Here is a 20,099-nt window from a genome sequence, read left to right on the forward strand (position 1 = left end):
GGACCATTCCCCGGGAACACAGACTGAGGAAGCAACTTCAAGGACCAGACTGACCTAGATCTACATCATAAAGATGGTTGCTGATAAAGCAAAGGCAACAGCTGGGTTCTTCAAAGCAATGTGAGCTAAATAGCTGTTGGGTCTATAACTGAGTTGTCTCTGTGTCTCAATTGTGAGTTTTGTTAAAAAACAAATACATTAATCCAAAACACTACATCTGGAAGTTTATCAAGGTGAGAGTCTGTTGAGTTTGATTTCCAAATGGCAAGTTTTAGAGGAATTGTTTTTCACTGAAACATTTTTCTAATACATTTTACCAGACAGATTATTTTGCCTAATTATGTCTCATTTTTAAAATTCAACATGCATTATCAATTAGGAGGCATCATCATCAAATGCTGTTGTATTTTCTTTATTGCATAAAAGTAGTAAATGGATATTTTCGAGCTGAAAGGATGTCTTTCCCAGACTGACACAGATAAGGAACTATCCTGAATTCAAGGTAAAATTTCTTACTCTCTGCTATAGCTTTCATAAGACCTTACAAAGAAATCTGAGTTCCACAAAGGAAGCAAACACAATTAACTCAGTCACTAAAAGACCAGTGTGGTCTATACAAGGTTCCTGTGAGGCGGCTTTTTGCAGTACCTAGGAGTAAGCAGAGACTAGCTCAGCCTGACCTCCCTTCTCTCCCCTCCATCAGAGGGCAGTTCACAGTCTCACCTTAGTGAGAGACCTCAGAAGTTTCTCTGAAGTCTTGTTTTATCTCAAGTTCAACCTTTGCACGTTTCCCTTCAGTGACTAGTTCCTGAACAGCATGTGACAGAGACATATTGAAGCTACTTCCAAGTAGTAGCCTCCACAACAAGATCTGTGAAACGTTTCTTCTGAAGTAGTAGTGCTTCCAAAACCCCACATTGTCCAATCATTTCCCAGGTCTGTCATGAAATTCATAAATAAAAATCTGGCATTTATTGCTATAGAGAGCAATTGTTTCCTCTTGGTCACCTACAAGCTGGTCAATGCAATAAAAAGAGCTCTTCATTTCTGAAGCTGGAGAAATAAAATGTCCCTTGTCCCTCAGCTTCTAGAGGCGAGATTCTCTGTTCATATTCGTATAGGATTTTTCCTCGGGATTGTAACCAGGGAACTGATATTTGTTTTCTTTATTGATACTATTCTTGAAGGTGTCATCGTCTGTTCCAGTTTTATTTGCAATAAATTTAGGCAGATTTTTTTCAAAGTCCACCTGAAAAAAAGAAAGAAAATGTGCTAGTAGTTTGAAGCCTGCATTTTAATTTTGCTTAAAGGGTATTTTGAAATTCTGACATCCTGTCTTACAAATCTGAGGAGTTATTTCACTGTGTAAAATGACAAACATGTCAAATGACCCACAAACGTGCACTCTTTAGTGTGTGTCCCCTCCATACACAAACACTGATATTCCCCCATGGAAGTAATTGGCAAAAGCAGCAAAAGCAACTTCTCACAAGTCCTCCGTTCATGTAACTGTTTTGAAATGCATCCTTAGTCCATTCCCAGTCACTTAATTTTAGTTTTGCATATTTATCTGCATTTTAGTCGATTTGGTTTTTGTCTGGCCTACACTGGCCTTGGTGGTTTCACACTGCAAGTACTTTATTAATGATGTTATTCCACATTTTAAGAAAATACAAGGGGCTAAATGCATATGTGATTTTTTTAATGCTTTTGTTGAGATTTTTTTCCCAGAACATTTCTAGTTGAACACTGTTGAGCACTTAAAAGCCATGTGAAACAGCTGAAGCACCTAGAGCCACAGCTGCTTTCCAAATTAAACCATCAACTTTAATGACAAACTTAATGCAAGCTGGGTGGAGGGACACCTAATACTGTGAGCAGCTGAAAGACTACTTTCAAGATTAAAACACAGAGTACTCTAAAGGAGCTGAAAATACACATATTGCTTTATATCCCTTCTCTAAACCTAGCCATTTCTGCTAAGATGGAGCAATGTTGTTTCTCTGCAAACTGTTACAACAGTGCAAGAAAATGAGGTGCTCATCCTTAATGGCTTCTGAACGAGCCACAGAGCCCTAATACACCTGGGGAAAAGGTGGTGGAGGGGGTGGTGGGCAGGAGCAGCCCAGGTGCTGGTGGTTGCAGCTCGGCCTTGATGGGCCAGCAGTGCCACCTGGAAGTGAAGAAGCCCTGCCAGGTCTGGAGGAGGGGATGGCAGCAGCAGGAGAGCTTTGTGGATGTGTAAGTGCTAAAGCTTTTTCTCTCTTGGAGGGAGTAGCTTGGTGTACTCTGAGGTGTAAAGTGTGGATTTGTCCCTGTTCAGCTGCCAGAGCGAGGAAGGCAGAGAGAGGGAGGTCAGCTCCTGTTTCACAGGCTGCTGGCTGTCCCAAGGGCTGTTTGTCTCTGGAGACCCTGAGTCCCTGTGTGCTGTGCAAACAGGGAAAATCAGTAACTTATTACTGACCAACGCTGATCAGGGTATGGCTGATCTCATTTCCAGTCCCTGGTGCCTATGCAGCATCTCTTGCATAACTTTGAAATGCGGTTGCTGAAAGCTAAGTCTGCTCTCTGTGTGGCATGAGCTCTCACACGTGTTATGTGCATATAGGCCAGCTGCTCCTGGGCCACACTGGGGCTGAGCCGATGGGTTCAGGCACTCACCTCCTGGCTGTTGTGCTGCACGCCGCACCAGAAAAAAGCTTTGAGTCTTTCTGACCAAAAGCAAAACAGGTTGCAGACTGGTTTGATTAATACTGGTGGTATATCTTCTCCTTTGCTAGGCCCTGAAAGGAGAAAATAATTATATGCAAATATAAGGAAAGCTAGGTGAGAGTCTTGGGAGTGGGATCAGAGCCTGCTGCTGTCTCCTGAGTCTGTGACTCCATGCTGCTTGCTGGACTTTTTGAATGCTCATATAACAGCTGACTTGGCTTCTTATGCAAAAGTAGATTTATATATTGAACACCAACCTGTTACATAGCTTATCAACAGCCCTGCGACGGCACAGCCTAGGCAACCAATGGTACTGAAGTACAGGTAGGACAGGGAGTACCAGGTATCTGCCAGCAAAGGCCTGTGAAGAGGTGACAAAAGTGGAAGCAGCAGTTGGTGATTAACAACAGATATGTTTATATTGTCTCCTGACTTGTGCTAGCAAAATAAATCCAGCAGTGCTCCTAGCTCACTCAGTGGTCTCTGTCTGCTCCCTAGATGCACTCTGCAGGCTCGGGCTGTGCCCTAATGCAGGCTTAAGTGGTAACGAGAGGGAAAATACCTGTCTGGAGCTGCTGTGGGAGCTGCCGTTGCCAGCACCTGGGTGCTGTTAGCCAGCGTGCAGTTGAAGGTCGACAGTTGCAGAGGAATGAACTTTGTTGGTGGTGCAGGGTAAATGAAAGAGCCAGTTCCAGCCCAAAAAGCTAAGATGATCCCAGTTAAGAGGCCTCCAATAGCACCCTTGACAGGTAAAGAAAAATAGTGTTACAGGTGATACATGGGAAGTGCTTCTCTGCGAGGGTGAATTAGCCAGTAGGTGATGACTGGTTACAGTCTCTGTCAGTGTAAATCAATTCTGTTCTCTCAAGGTATAAAACATGCGGATTTATTGTCCTCTAGTAATAAGAGTTTAAATAAAACTGTGATAGTCGAAACTGCAATACAGAGTTTAGTTTTACTTCTGGGTAAACATGATAGGACCGTTCATGGGGCAATATGAAACGAGCTCATATTGTGTTTTGCCTCAGTTGACAAAGGCAGAGCAATTGCAATTTTTCTGTGTCCCAAGGCGAACATAGGCTGGGATGCGTATTGAATATTTTTATCTTTTTAATGAAAGAGAAGAAATGCAAAAATTATTTTTTTTTTAAAACTCTCATATGGATCTAATCACCAATTATTCCACAGTTGGGTAGAGTTAAATTCAAATAGGATAAATTCAGACAGTGAAAAGGGACCTCTAAACAGATCTTGGACTCTTTCAGGCTGTAAATCTGAAAAGCAGCCTGGAGACTAAATCTTATAAGCCCAAACAATTTTCAAGATGAAATTTTAACTAAGCAACTTCAAGAGATTTTATTCTAGATAAGTATTCTTCTTCTTACCTTCCAGTTAGCGCAAGGAAACACAATTCCCAGGGTAAATAATCCCAGCACAGGCCCCCCACACATCCCATGGATGGAGAGGGAAGCCTGTGGGTGCAGAGAAGAGACAGGAGCTTAGGGCAGCAGCTGAAGGGAGCATGCACAATTCTGGTTTTGGTCTGGAATTTTCACTGGGAAATCATGGGGGAGAAGTGACCAACAGTGATTTCAGTGCACAATTAAAGAAAGAATCACACTCAGTATTATTTCCCAGAAGTGAGTAAATAGTGAATAAGTTGAGGGATTTATGATTATTTTTTCCCCCATAGTTATTCCTCTCAGCAGAGTGTCCACAGAAATTGTTCAGGTGACCTAGCAGTCCCCAGGAATGTCAGCATTATTGAGTTCATTGCCCTTCTGTGCATTCATGTTCAGTTCACTGCGTTTCTGAAGCACAAGATACCTGCACAACTCCTCCCAGCAGTGATGCACCTGCAGCCATCAAAGTGCACAGGATGCCATATAATATACCTGGAAAAGATCAGGCAGCAAGATTGTCAGTTCTGGTTAATACTGTGGACAATTTCTAATTCATCTGGTGTCCACACTGACCGCTTAGCATGGAGGAATTTGTACTTTGGGCTTTGATGTTTAAAGCAGACCATTAAGCAGCCAGCAGTGCCTTGCATGAAGTCTTGTTGGGTTTTTGGTTGGTGGTTTTTCTTTATGAAGCAGAACTTAGCAATGAAATTAATGTAGATGTTATGCCTCATGTAGAAATGTTTCTGTTACTTTTAAATAATGCTTTTAAAATAATGTAATTAATTAATTGAGCAATGATAAACAGCATGGCTTTCTTCCTCTGACATCAGTTTTAACTTTATGGTAGACAAAAGTCTGTATAGTAGTCTTGAAGAAAGACAACCAAAACTCATCTTTGCTAGCACACCTTGGTTTCAGAGGTAAAAATGATCTTTTTAGATCCTGACTGCAATAATTTAGTGGTAAGTGGAAAATCAGAAACAGAGAAGGTTGGAGACACTTAAGGAGATTGTACTGCTTTGGCTTTTCTGTGATCATTGCCAGCATCAACAAATGGTTGTGATATTATTACAATGCATATAAAAGGGTTATGATATTACTGCCATACCTCTAAACAGTATCTTAAAAAGTCAAAGCGCTTTGAACATTTGATATTTAGATGGTGTTTTTCATTTGTTTTTTCTTTTACATTTTCATTTTTTCATTTCTTCATTATTTATCTGAAAAACTGAACAACCTGCTTATGCAATAGTCTAAGTTTGAATAGAAACGTGTTATTGTACTACTGTGAAATAATATTCAGTAATACTACCATAGAGTAATGTGGTAACAACTACATTGATATTATTTCTGTATTGTAAAGAAGATCCCAGAGTATTCCCCAGTATTTTCAGTAAACCAAACTTTTAAAAATATTTGGGGTAGTGCACCATATAGTGCACACCCAAAATTTTACTGGAGCATCATGCTGACATTCATCCTGAGACTATACAGGGTCTTGTTTCTGTGGAGGTTTCTGAAGCACAGGTGTGTTTCTGAAGTAATGTCTCTAGACAATGCTCTTCACTGCTCATAGAGCTGCTCTTGATTCAGCTGAGAGTCTGAGACCCTCGAGGCTCCAGGTATATAAAATCCTTCCCTATTTTCTCCTGTAGTAATAGCAACTTTGGGGGTTGGACACCTTTGCCATTAAGCAAATGGATCCCATCTAGGGTACCTACACAAGCCTTTGCTGATCCATGTGCTCATCTTATCGGACATGTTTGGGAAACATTTCTTGACCAAGTCTTCAAAGGTAACAGTTGCTAAAGCATTGATGCTGGCAGCTACCGTGCTGTAGAAATGGAGAAGAATGTTAAGTAAATAGAAAGCAATATTTTCTGAAATAAAGGTGTATTTATAGAGAGATGCTGGCTTTGTTCAGCATTAATACTATAAGATGTACAGTTCCTGAAGGGTATTTTTCACATATGCTGCTGTTGCTGGTGAGGTTTCTGTCCCTGCTTTGTGCTGACACAGAGCAAGATAGAAACTTGTCCTAACTGGCCCTTCAGTTTACCAAGCTGCAAAGACCTTCAAAATATAGACGTGTCTGAGGATGAAGATACTACTCCCTTAAAAGTAAAAGGATGTGCAGTGACCACTAGTGACACCCTGTTCCTCCACAAAATGCCTGCTCTATTTTCTCTTGTAACTGAAAAATGTGGAATAGGAAAAGACTGACGCTTTTAGCTAGGTGAGATAACCCATACTTGGTGAATATGATCTCTGTGAATTCGTTGTGACAATATGGCAGTGTCAATACCTACACTACAGTATTTGGTACTTGGTGCCTTTAACCGTATTCCCTTAGTCTTCTCCCAGGCGCAGCCAGTGCCTTTTATGTGAGTTTTGTTTTGTTTTTCCTGTTTTGATAGCTCTCTCTTGCTTTTCTACAGCTAAGAGTCTTTAGAAACAGCCTGTTGAAGGCTGACTCTACAGCATTGAAGAATGGCACTGTGAACTTGAATCTTCTCTCATTCTAACGTCCATAAGTTTTGATGCTTGGCCTGTAGAGGGTAGAAACTACAATAACGTGCAGCACCCCCCTGAAGACAACACAGTTTCTAAAACTTCTCTATGCAGACATCTCTTTTCCTAGTCTAACTCTGTTTCATCTGCAGATAGACTTGCTGAAAAGCTCTCTATCTCTAACTATGATGCTGTGGCAATTGGGTTAAGTAAAGGCATTTTCACCATGACCATCTTCAAAGGTATTTCAGGAAGCTGATCTCTTTCACAAAGAGAACTGGTGCTTCCTCAGTTTTAAACCCTTTTGACTGCATTGATAATGTTATTCTAAAATGTATCTGGAGGAGTGGAGCTAGACTTTGGCATAAATATAATGTAACTCGACAAAGGAGTACTGCTTCATCCTAGAACATGCTAAGAAAAACAGCTTTACTTAGGGTTTGATGTTTTCACAACATCCTGAGTTCTCAAGAAATCAATGGTACGCAGCTAAAATGTCATTTCAGATTCACAGACCTTAGTGTTCCACTGAACGCACAGGCGACAAACAGTCCTGGGACTCCTGGCATTGAAGAAAAAATGTCCATAACAAAATACGGCATGAGCTGGGGTAGAAGGAGCACAAGAGCAACACAAGCGATTAGTTCAGATTTTCCCAGGCAATGGAAGAGAAGTAGCTGCATCTGAGCGTGTTTCTAAATTCTGTTTTTTTCCAACTAACAAGGGGTGTCAGAGTTTGAGCAAAGGGGATGCCATTTGGCAGAAGTGGCCAATGAGATGAATACTGCAGGAGTGCCAGGATAGAGATAGTATAGCCCTGATTTTGGCAACCACCTTAGTGTCGGAGTGCTGAAAGGACATAATGCATCCTACAAAACTTAGGCTGTCTCCATATGTGCTGTGTCTGGGCCCAAAGTGGCTCCTAATGATAATAATGTCTGTACCTGATCAGGTGCTGAAATGAAATGAGCAGTCCAAGGATCACAACTCTTGTAATAAGAGTACATCACCAAACCACTAAACACTGCGCACACCAGGACTATCCAAAGTCCCAATAAATTCAAGTAAAGTGCACTAGAAAAGAGGAGAGAATGTCTATTTAACACAAGATAAATACAGAAAAGCTGTTACTAGTTAGTTATTTCCAGCTCTTTATAGAGGCATTTTAATCAAAGCTAGATATATAATCTCTTTGAGGCATCACCAGGCTAAGAAATTGTGTGTGATACTGACTTTTTAAAAAACATGGAAAAATACAGCCTCTTTATGCTCTTGGGTAAGGTTCTAGCTAACTGTACAGCTGGAAGAGACTGGTCAAAGACCAGTAATTTGTATGCAGAACAGGCTGTACCAAGCGCTGGGTCTGTCCCTCCTGTCCACTGTAAGAGCAGGCTTTTGTCTGTCAGAAGTTGTTGCTGTTCTCCCTTTAAGCCACACAGAGTATTTTTTTGCATGGATTCTGTCATGGTTGCAATGTTACCATGCAATGTAACTAACTTGGTTTTGGTTTTAGTTTTTTGTTTTTCACTAGTCCATGAAATTGATGTGGGTGACAGCACCTGCTGGGAGGTTGTGTGTCTGTGGTTATTACCCTGTGATTCCCGAGAGTGGCCAGATTTTACATAGCCTACATCATGTGTGGATGTCGCCTTACAGAATGTCTCTTGCTAAGGCCAGTTCCAGTTCAGAGCTGTGCTACTGGGACTTGAAAGCCTTTCAGGACTTGTTACTAGGGATGTTCTCACTGTTGTGACTTCCAAACGTTTTCAGAGACTGACTTTCAACAGCGAAAATTCATATAATCTGTAATAATTTTAAGAAAAAATAGTATGATTGCAGCTAGCAAAATAGCTAACAAGGAAAAAATTACCACCTTCATCCTTTATGCATTAGAGCAGTTAGCACTAGGCCTGTGAAAAAATCTGGTTGTTCAGTAGAACATGTGTCTAGCTACGCACAAAGTAATGCTGAACTTGAAGAAGGTAGGGGGTTGGAGACCTATATGTCTATATTGTGAAGTCTCACTAGTTTCTCTGCCATTGATTCGAATTATTCTTACATTTTAGAATTTTAATAACTTACTGATCTCATTTTATTTAGAACATTCCTTGTGTGCTAGTGCCCCATTAAATCAATAACCACCTTTAATACAATACAAAATAAACACAATTCCAATAAATACATTTTTTCAACAAAGTTGTCAATGACACAACTTCTGTGTGGGCATTCTTTCAATATGCTGAGGATTAATCTGGCAACCTGACCCCAGATTAATAAACAGCAAGAGATAGCTGGCCATTGTTCTTTCTGCATTTATTTATGCCATTTAGGGCAGAGGGAGTAAGACTGTCGGGGCAAAACTAGCTTACTACCACCCACTGGGATCCTGATATTTATTTATATAACTGATAAACTATTAGTATAATTGCACATCAGTATGTTTGACTGCTAGAGTAGGTTAATGACAGGTAACTTACAGTTTAGCATGCTTTTCCGATTTGCAAGAAATGCACCTCTGCATTGTGGACTGATTAACTCCATAGATCCCTAGCCATGTGAATGTTCCCCCAATAGCAATTGTCCAGAAGGTATGGCGTTTCAAAGGGTCTACATCAAAGCTAGGAAAGAGGAGGACAAACAAGTCAGTTCACTTGTTTAAACACACTTATTTAGCAAGAGGTAGGTGATTTTTCATAAACACCTGGTATGCCCTACCCTTCCAATCAGAAGTACTGCATTGATAATACTGTCTTCCAGCACAGACAACAGCTAAGGTGTTTGAGTTCGGAAGGGTTTTTCACTTTTATATTGGAACACATAACTATCAAGTCAGGATAAACATATATCATGCAGACTCTGTAAGAAGACCAATTAATTGAGATAAATCACATTTATAAGGCTTTGTATTCTCAAATTTCAGATTTGTGTCATATTCCAGCAACAGACCTGCAAGCCATCCTGCCTGGGACCCCATCCTTTGCAAGGAGCAAAGCCACTTACTAAAACCTAAAAATTCCCCAAACTCTAAGTTACATCATCATGATGTGTTATTTCCTTTACAAGAAATTGCTTCAGCTGCGGTGTTAACAGCGAAATTTCTTTACTCAGTAATTCAAACTGGTACAAGTACATCTTTCTGACTTGCATGTGTCATCTTTGCAATTCTGCTAATCTTGATTTGTATAGCAGATAACATCTGACCTTGCTGCTAGATTCAGTCAGCGACTTGCCTTGATCAATGAACTTTTCAGTCAAGGCCACTAACAGGCAAAGGCCAGTTTTCTATCCCAGTGCACTGGTGTACCATTGCTAGCTGCTATGGTCAGTGTACTTAATGAAATTTCAGTTTATGAATAGAAAATGAAAGATATATACAATTGGGAGGAATAATTGGGCTGCCTTTGTTGCTACACAGGGGAAAAATGGCAAAGCTTCCTTTGAGTTCATTATGGCTTTGATTTCTTTAGCGGGTAACAGAAAGAGGAGTTAAACTCTTCTAGAAGGTCAACTGCATTCCCAATAACTGAAAAAATAGGGAACAATCTTCTCTGAGTCACCAACATTGTTCACTGGCAGCATAATAACAAGTCTGAGTATTTTTGGTTTAGTACAGATAGAGTTTCTAAACATTAGGTATGCAAAAAGAAAAGGTTTTCACCATTTGTTTCTTACTCAAATATGTTTAGTCGTGATCCTTCATAGGCATCTTCCCAGACCTTGGCCGATCCACCATTTACAGTAGTTCCTCGAATCAAAACCGTCACAAAGCCAACAACCATGACAATAATTTGAAATGCATCTGTCCAGACAACAGCTTTTAATCCTCCCTAAAACAGACAGAAACTGTATGCTCTCATTTTCTTTCCTGGTGTTCAAGTACAGCAAAAGGTGCCAAGGCTCCATATTTCAGGATCTTATGAGCTGTATCTATAGCATCTAGCAAATCAGGACTCTTAAACTTTGTATTCTCCCATGAAATAGGAGACCTCCAGTTAAGTGCTTTTTTTAATGCCTCCTTTATATGCATTTGAAGAATTGCCATGGTGCAGAACGAAAGGTTAGGGAATACAAGCTGGCCCATGTTTGTACTTTCCATGGCTCCCTGTACGCTTCTCAGAGCCCAGAGGTCCATGGTAAGCCCAACACAGAAAAATAGCTCCAGAAAGTTTGCAATTTGGCTTTCTTCCGTAGCTACTTTCATATTTGATCAAATCTGTGCCAGAGCCACGTAATGAGTGTTTTCAACAAGGATGAATGAAATAATGAAAAAATTCATTAGAGGTAATGAAAGCAGAAATTAAGGTCGTGTCATGAGCCCCAGGGCCCTGCTGCTTCCACTGCAATGTTTATCTTTTTTGTAATCCGGAGCCTCATACTGCTTCCACTCAGAAGCAAAGTTGTCTATGACCTGTTGATCATCCTTCTGAGGCTTTATCATTCTGTTCTTGATCTGGAGGCACATTTTTCATTACAATGTTTTCCAGTCTGTAACTTGTAAAAGATAAGAATAATCTCACAAGATTTAGTATGGCGGGGGAAGGTTATCGCTTCCTTATCTGGATGCTGCCTCAAGCTGTCTGGTTTAAACCTCGAGATATACAGCAGCATGTTTAAGAGGAAATATTTTTTTCTCCATATATACTTGCTTATACCAGAGTCTAAAAGAAATTTATGTTCTCCTACTTTAAACTTCAGTCACTTGGACTGTATGTAGAAGTCATACTTCTGCGACAGCCTGTCATGTATAAAGGATGGCTAAATTAACAGCCTGTGTTCCTGCTGTTTGGTTAAGTGTTTTACGTACCAGAGTGCAATAGAAAGTGCAGACAATTCCTGTTGCAGCTACAGAGCCCCAGAGATCAAATCCAGTGACTGTGAAACCAAAGCAAACCAAATGGTTAGGAAAATGGGGGTAGGTCATCTGATGGTAACAGAAAAGCCGCGATACTTTAGCCATAGAAGGATGGGAGTAATTATTAATTTTCATAGAATCATAGAATTGTTTGGTTGGAAAATACCTTCTTTTGTGTCTGTTAGGAGCTTTGCTGGATTGTTCAGGTTTCTTAATGCTACTCGGTACTGGTTTGCATTGTTTTCTTGCAAATTTGATTAACTAACTTTCAAGAATGTGAAAGTAATGTGTAAGAAGAATAATTGCACAAAGCAAAAATGACATTCCTATGGGACACAGGTTTATGAACAATGCTTTCCTTCTGTTCTTAGTCCAGAACTTGCTCTTGAGAAATCAAGTTCTTCAGAGATTTCCAAAGAATCCTAAGGAAAAAAGCCCAATCCCAAACTAAATTCCATTCCCTACAACTTTGAACATCTTATATCTATACATCAACCAAGATTTTGATTTGGCTAATATTGATGTTTCTCCCACCAGGCATAGTTTTTGAGGACAAAACTATTTGTAAAGGGTCTCTTATTATCAAAGTTCATATGGCCTAATAACGAATGTGAACTGTCACATAGAATTCAGCTGAGCTCTAGAGGAAGGAAGCTCAGCACTTTGTGAGAGGTGGGGCTGGGCAAATTAGATACACCTTGGATGATGAACAATGAGAAGAGTCTCCCAATTGATTCTGATGAAAACAGGAGATGGACCATGGTGACTCCTTATGCCCTATGGCAGTAGAATTACTAATCCCATCTATTGTGATGGATGCTATGTGCCTGGCTTGCAAAGATTAAAGAAATGTGCAGACAACAGCACAGCATCCAGCTCCAGCTACAGGGAATGGAGCTGTGCCCATGGGAACCTGAACATGTGAGACAGGGAAGGCAGGGAACCAAAGTACAGAATACAGTCTTGGGTCGTCAGCTTGTACCATGAACTTTGTCGGGATGTTGAGAAATGGTTGGTTGCTAACCTATACGGGTGGTTACTGAGTGCAAAGGAGAGCAGAACAGCAAGCACAGGGCTCCTGTTAATGTACTGGTGTGAGAGAGAGATCTCAGGAGTCAGAAATGCAGAGCTACGAGGTGCAGGCAAAAGCCTTCTTACACAACTTCTGAGGAATTTTTTTTAGACTGTTTTATCTGTTTTCTTCACTTCATTTATTCTAACCATCTTGTGGTGTGTGTATTTGGAGTAGCTACACAGTGCAGCATGGGAACTCACCTTGGTTGAGTGCCAGTGATGGAGCATAAACCACTATTCCTGTGTAAAGAATCTGAAGGAGAAAAAGTTCATGGGGAGAAAAAAAAAAACATGTATGTGAATACTCAATGATAAAACTCTCAATGATAAAACACTCTATTTAAAGTGGTTCTCAGAGCAAAATACCAGATCGAGATGTTTATTTAGACCAGCTTGTATTGTATGGTTTTGTGTTTTAATTCTTTTCTGCTGGCAGAACCATTATCTATCTTGGTATTACATATTTCACACATTGTTAAGATGACTAGATGACAAAAATATCTTAGTCAAATGGAAAGAGGAACTCTCATGAAAACAGGATCAGTGTTGTAGAAATTACTTGGGTTGATCTTGGAAGTTAAAACTTCCCTTGTTCCATCCAATCCCTTTCAAAGTAACTGATTCAATGCTTTCATGTTTATGTTCTGACAGAACTGAGGGAGAAACAGAGCCTGGAGGTCAATCAGCATTCAAATTTATTGCAAAAGCTTTGGGAATTAATAAAACGGAATTAATGTAGAAAGAAATGTCTGCAAATATTCCATCAAATATGTAACTAATGTAATCTTTTGAGAAATTTGGTGAAACTTTAAATCAAAGGGCAAAAAACCTGTCAAATGTCTACAATAGTCCCTTGGGTGGCTCCTTAAATTTGGTTTCTTTTGGTAAAGTAAGTAGGTACAGCTAAGTAGTAATAGTAAAGTGGCATTTTGGGGGGGTGAGTAAAGCTGATCTCTGCTCGGCCTCTCCATCCAACCGCCGGGATTGTAATTTATTTTATCTACAGGTACAGGAGGGTAGTCTGGCTGGTCAGTGTTTTATGGTAATGCAGAGCAGTATACAAATGTGAGGTCTGCGACTGCTGCCCTGGAGGCTGCTGGGCTTAGTCCCTAGGACCTGGTGCTGGGAGCAGCCCTTGTCATGTGCAGCTGCTTTGCAGTGGGATAACCTCATCCTGCTGTTGTAAATGGGTAACTGTTGAACTAAATGTGTCCGATACCACTTGTCTGGCTTCTCAAGAAAGACAGAATAAACTCACTTGGAAAAAGAGAGGCTTCAAGGAAACATAACAAGACCAACAATTGAGAAGCTGTGAGTTCAGCACAACATCCAAGTGTCAAAGGCAACAAAAATTACATTTTTAATCTGAAACAGGAGAAAGCTAGAAAGTTTGGAATGCAAGCATTCTTTCTCTTTAATGTTCAGAGTCCAAGTGAAAAAACTGAAGGAAGAAAAGAGTACTTATTAAAACATCTCATGTTTAAAAATGTACAGTCCGAGACTAGTCTGTCAAAATAAATGGTGAGTGAAATTAATATAAACAAAGAGTCAATGTCTTGTTACCGTCTGCAGGATGTAGATCAGTGTTGCAGCAAGACGTACAATCTTGTTAAATCTTAACTCCAAATACTAGGAAAAAGAGGAATATCAGTAAATTGTAAGTGTGGCATCTGTGACACAGTTATTAACCTTCAGTTTGCCTTGAGCAACGGCTTGCTATGCAAGTAAAATTACTGGCAGCTGGTACTACTACTCTGAGTAATGAGCAGGAGAGTATGATTGTTATTACACATAATGATAATTATATTTAAGAAATCTCATCAGTAACATGTACTTGAAGTTATGTGTTGAGTTGCAGTAATCAGTATCTCCTTTGTATTGGAAATAACTGAAGGAGCCCAAGGGCTACAAGGAAAAGAAATTTAACCTTCAAATGAAAGTATATTCCAACTATATGAGGACGAAACTTGAGGTCATCTCTAGGAGAAATAGCATAGTTTGACTCCTGTAGTGAAAAATGTGGTGATGGAGCAGATGGAGAAGCAGAAACATAGTTTCACTGTCCTTGAGCTAAGCTTCCTTGCTTGCTTTGTCTCAGTCTAAAATCTAATCTGCACATCATCAGTATGGAGAGGCAAGTGGGCTTCTTATGGACTTCCAGGTGGACGTAGAAAGGTGTTCCCCAGTACTATACAGCTGCAGAAGTGAGGAGATTTCTAGCCCAGAATCCCAGATTTTAAGCACAAGTCACCAGCTGGTGTTTCTCTGTAGAGCTGACCAAAAAAATCAAATCACTATTGCTAAGACTGTGGCAGCCTCCCATGCAGCCTTGGGCAGGCTGGGTCTCTCCTTGGGCTGTAGTCACATGTGCTCCTCAGCAGACACCAGGCATGGGCTGTACAAGTCTTCTCCTTTTAAAGAATCTCTAAGTATGGTACTGCCAAAGCAGCTTCTTTCTTAATAATTTTGTTCATCTTTCTTGTGTCTCTTGCATAATAAGCCCCACAGTCTGCCACACAAGTAAACAGCTAATTTATGTAACTTGACTTGCTCCTATAAATAATTCATGAAGCCAACAGAGTAATCTTTCCAGCAGCATGCTTGAAGGGAGTCTCTGGCTACAATGACACCTTCAGGGGCTCATATAAGAAAAGTAATTCATTCTCTTGTCTTGCATCAAAACTAGCTAGAAAATGCAGTTAGTTGTGACAATAGGAAGACATGGTCAGTTTTACTTTTTTTCTAATCTGTAACTGAAATATTTCTAAATACCCTGGTGGAGCTGTTTTTGTTTGACCAAAGCCCCTACTCAGGTGTGGGCTTAAAGAACATGAGCAGCCTTTCTGTTATCAGGAAGCTCCTTGCAAACTAACCCAGCTTTCTTCATCCAATCCTCACTTAGCTGAAACTGCCTTCAAAGAGGAGCGACCAAATCTGTGGCAGTTGATTAAAGTGACTAAAAGGGTGTTCCCAAATGCTCAAAAGCTGTCCCATGGGTGTGCAGATGATAAGTGCTGCACACTGTGCTCCTAGCAATAGCATCACAAGAAGTGTGGATTTTTATATTTTAACTGCTGACCTGTCATATGAAGAAAATAATATGTTCAAGGAGGAATGCCAGGCAAAAATTCTAGAAGATTCAGAGGTCATTCATTTGATTTCCTAGAAAATCCCTAAAATAATTTTCCACCCTTGAATTTTTTTTGAGACCTGCCATCTTCTTCCTCTTTCTCCCTTCCTTCCACCTGAGCTTTTTAGATATCAAATAGCCCACTTTTATAGTAAATTGGACCAAATTGCCAGATCCAGACTAAGTTTGAATTGGATGCTATTGAATTTTGCTCTTAAAGTCTGTCTTTAGTACCTGCTTTCTAAACCAGAGTGGAATACTTATAAGATCAAAAGCATTTGGATATACTTTAAATATTTTCCAGCTGTGACTTAATTTGATTCTGGTGTGTAAGCCCTTATCCTGTCTGCTATACATGCATAACAGTAGCTCTGACTTTTAATTTGTGCTTTCAGCTTATGCAATATAAATAACTAGTATGAATAATGCAACATGTTTCTAAAAATAATTAATGTATTAATACACTTGTTCTGTAAAACACTTCAGAAAGCCTTCTGCCAAAGATTTTTCTCTAAAAATACCTATATGCATGATACTGACTTTTGTGTTAAAGTAGTGCCTTTTAAAAATAATTTTTACTTACCTCATAAGTGCTTGTTATGCCAGATCTGTAAAATACAGGTAGAAAAAGTTCAGCAGTAAAAATGATGACAAGCGCATATGCAAGAAAGAACACCACAAAGGATGCTCCATGGCGATAAACTTCAGAGGGTGTCCCCAGAACAGTTATTGCTGACATGAAACTTGAAGTGAGAGAGAAAGCTATTGGTCCACATGTCATCTGCTTACCGCCCACCAAAAACTCATCTGAAGTTTTCTTTTTCCTCTCTTTCACTGCAAAAAAGACTCCAATGCTAGCACTTACTAAAAATAGTCCTGCAAAAACAACATAGTCCCAAGCCACAAACTTGTTGACTTCTGGAGCTACAAAATTTGACATGGCACCCGTTGGACAATTCTCTTGTGGAGGAGTCTGGTTTTCTGTAGCTGTTGCTCTGAAGAAATTAACTCAGTTGACAGCAAAGTTGAAACTTATCTGTAGCTCATTAATTGCAAATAATAAACAGATATGTTATTCAGCTAGGATGTTTTTTTAAATCCTGTTCACTTTAAGGGGAAAAAAATAGCAAAGAATAAGTTAGGAAGGTGCTGAATGCACTTAGACCCTGGTGCTACCGATGCTTCCGTCAGGCAGGCTGGAGCGGAGGGCTTGGCTGTGAAATCGGTCATACACTCCCTTTTAATCTGTGAGGTTTTAATTTAAGGTTAAACATTAGCCTAGCACGTTGACTTGATCTGACACTTTGCTAACCTCTCAGCATTTTTAAATAAAACGAGAGCAGTAAAAAAATAAATAAAAGAGAGCAAAATGAAGGAAAGCTCAGTGTATGGACCTATGACCACACTGACGACTTTGTTTTCAAAGGAGCGATTCCCTCATGTGGTTAAAGACTAAACTTGAACATCAGCAACAGGGTTCAGAATTGTCCTTTGACATTTTAAGTGTGCTCCTTGGTAGAACCTCTGGAAGTTAAAGCTGCTTTAAAGAACTGGAGCCTTTACTGGTAAACAGTAGCTCTGGTGCTTTCCCGCCACCTGCCATAGCCCAGCCTTGGTATTTGGGAACCCAGGGATCTCCTGATGAGCAGCAACGTGGTTTGTGCTACACTGAGAATGAATTTCAGTTAGAAACTAATTTTTCACTAACTGCTCCTAACACGAGTTTTATTCATAGCTTATATGAGCTCATGTGAGAGACTTATTTATTCATGTACAACTTGGTTGGACCGGCAGGAAAAGAGGGCCAAAGAGAAGTGGATTAGACAACATCAATGCTTTTCTTAACTATGTCTTTGGCATAATTTGTTGTATTCAATTAATTAGGTTTTCATTGTGGTAGTTCGGCTTTGTTTTTAAATAAGTGAATATTCATTTTATCTCTATCTATGCCATGACAATATGTTTTTCAAAGAAGCAGACAATGATTTGTCATCCTGAAGGATTATCTTGTACAAAAAATTAGTGTGTGTAGCTGCAGCCCTGAAGGAAGGGTGGAGGGTACATTTTGGAGACAGTCAGGAAAGAAATGCAGTAACTTGGGGTAGCATTTAATAGCAAAAGTCTTTTTCTTCAGCCTAATCTTGGATGGGGTGGATCCCCACTTTTTCTTCTTAAGTCATAAGTAAACAGTGATATTTTTGCTGTGTCAGTTGTACCTTGCAAATTAATGGGTGTTCAGACCTGAAGCCTTGCCCATTCCCATCCATCTGCTCAGAAGAAAGAGGAGTATGTGTACAGCAACCTTCATTAGTTAGCACAGAGTCAAAAGAAATCCAGGACAGCCTATGGCTGGAACTGACTTCCTCTGTCCATGTGAGCAGTAGAGATTGTGTGATTTTTGTGACTGATTTCGGTGAGACCAAGTGTAAAAGGTGAAAGCTGGGGCATCAATGAAAGCCACATCAGTTACCATAGCACTTGTCTGTGCACTGATGCCTGCAGGTAGTGTGAGGGAAGGACCAAATGAGAAAGCAGTACACCATTCTGCATTACTGTGGATCAAAGTGAGACAGTGTAAGTTATGCTCTGTGAATTCTCATACAACTGCCTTACAGTAGTTTGTTAATCTAAGTATACCCCCATCGCTAGTTAATATTTCTCTTTTGTACAGAACAAATGTCTTAAGGTGTGCTCACTCTTAAAAAAAGCAATGACTTCCACTTGCCAGGCATTCCTTTGCTTTTGGGTTGAGTTTTATTTTGCTCTTTTGGTTGGTTGGGATTTTTTTTCTTCTTCTCTCTCCTTATAACTGTAAGAACATGGATGTTTTCTGTAGGCTTTAATTCATACCTGCAGTTGAATTAGTAAATATCCCTGGCAATGGTAAAAGCCATGCCATTACAATGGTGAAGTTCTAAGGTCAACCTTCAGCCCAAGCTGGCAGAAGGCTGATTTAATGGGGTATGAATGCAGTGCATATGGCTAACCAGGCAAACCACATGCCTGCTTCTTCCCACAAACCACACCTGATTGCTAGCACAGTCACAACATCACCAACTGAATCTGCAAAAAGCTGCAAAGAAACAAACTTGAGGGTATTTCCTCTTAAGCTTGAGCCACTGAACTGCCCACATAAGTAAGCCTGCATCAGTCTTACGTAGCTGAGAGGGCGGAGAACTGTCTGTGGGGCCTGGGATAAAAATTAAAAAAAAAAAAAAGTAAAAAGTAAAAAAATCACCTGTGTCAGAAGGTTTCCATGCTGCTCATGTTACCAGAGGAAGTCTAAGTGGAAGATCCCTGTAACATCCATTCTAGGAAAATAAGTCTTGTGTAATGTATTATTACTGGCTTAAACACATTATTAAAACAGGCTGTTTGCCATCAGCAAATGCTACTAATTAGCAGCTAGGCTTACTGCACTGTCACACAGCCCATGGGCTTACAAGGGCTCAGTGCATAGCAATTTGGGTTGGATTCCAGGAAGCCTTTTCAAACAGCAAAATTTTTAGTGTTGTAAATGTAAGCCTGTAGAGACTTTTCTTTTTCTAAATTATGAATGATCTTTCTAGCAGAAAAGTATTTTTGGATGACATTATTTTACACAAAGTAGAAAAAAAGCTAATGGAATAATATACTGGAAATCATGTTAGAAATGTATATTTGTGTATTTATGATGCTATGTCACTCTGATACATTTTCAGCATAGTTTCATGGTATCCAAATAGCCATTTGAAGAAGATCCCAAATGGGGGTCATAATATTCCTTTAGGAAGTGCCTATCAGGTGTTCAGTTAATAATCAACATATGGCAACTGGGTTTTTTGGTAACTACCCAACCAAGAGTCAGTTCTCCCAATGCCTTTGGGCAGCATCATTAGATATGATGAAAGAAGAGGATGAAGAATGGTGACATTGGTCCCGCATAATCTGGTTGAAAGTGAAAGGATTGGAAGAACGCTCACAAAAATTGATGTGTGCATCTGCATTGAGATAACGTGTCATACAATAAATGACAGAGTGAAGCTGTGCACCTGCATGGTCAGATGGTCTCTCTGAGACACCTAATAGGGCTGGTATTAATGGGACTAGAATCATAAAGTGTGGCAGGATGATCCCCTATTTGAGCTGCTCTCCCACTTACTTTTTAGTATTAGGGAGAGCTGTAATGAAACTTTTCTACAGATATCTAAGATCAAACACAAACAGCAAAATGTTGGTTACCTTAAAAATATTGGTGTACTGAAGTGATTACGTCTTTGCCATAGAGAATTTGCTCAGAAGAAAGAACACACTTTATTCTTTACACCTATAAAGGGAAGGCAGAGAGCTGTATCCTGAGTTTCTGCTATCTGGTTCTCCCTTATGATGGACAAATTAAGGGTTCTGCAGATAAACTCATTTTCTCATATGATAA

General features: G+C 39.9%; 1 protein-coding gene across 1 annotated transcript; it reads right to left on the reverse strand.

Moving 5' to 3' along the window:
- Positions 1 to 1,087: 1,087 nt before the first annotated feature.
- SLC5A12 (solute carrier family 5 (sodium/monocarboxylate cotransporter), member 12) lies at positions 1,088 to 16,625 on the reverse strand. Its single transcript, XM_010186266.1, has 15 exons — positions 16,269 to 16,625; positions 14,119 to 14,184; positions 12,757 to 12,808; positions 11,434 to 11,501; positions 10,302 to 10,456; positions 9,107 to 9,247; positions 7,574 to 7,703; positions 7,146 to 7,234; positions 5,840 to 5,952; positions 4,540 to 4,607; positions 4,098 to 4,184; positions 3,275 to 3,453; positions 2,970 to 3,073; positions 2,662 to 2,783; positions 1,088 to 1,249 (listed from the first exon to the last, which is right to left on the reverse strand). The coding sequence occupies exons 1-15, from the start codon at positions 16,623 to 16,625 to the stop codon at positions 1,088 to 1,090; spliced, it is 1,893 nt and encodes a 630-aa protein (XP_010184568.1).
- Between the last annotated feature and the right edge of the window lie 3,474 nt (positions 16,626 to 20,099).

The sequence above is a fragment of the Mesitornis unicolor genome, unplaced genomic scaffold (assembly GCF_000695765.1).
Source record: "Mesitornis unicolor isolate BGI_N332 unplaced genomic scaffold, ASM69576v1 scaffold2366, whole genome shotgun sequence".
NCBI classification, from domain to species: domain Eukaryota; kingdom Metazoa; phylum Chordata; class Aves; order Mesitornithiformes; family Mesitornithidae; genus Mesitornis; species Mesitornis unicolor.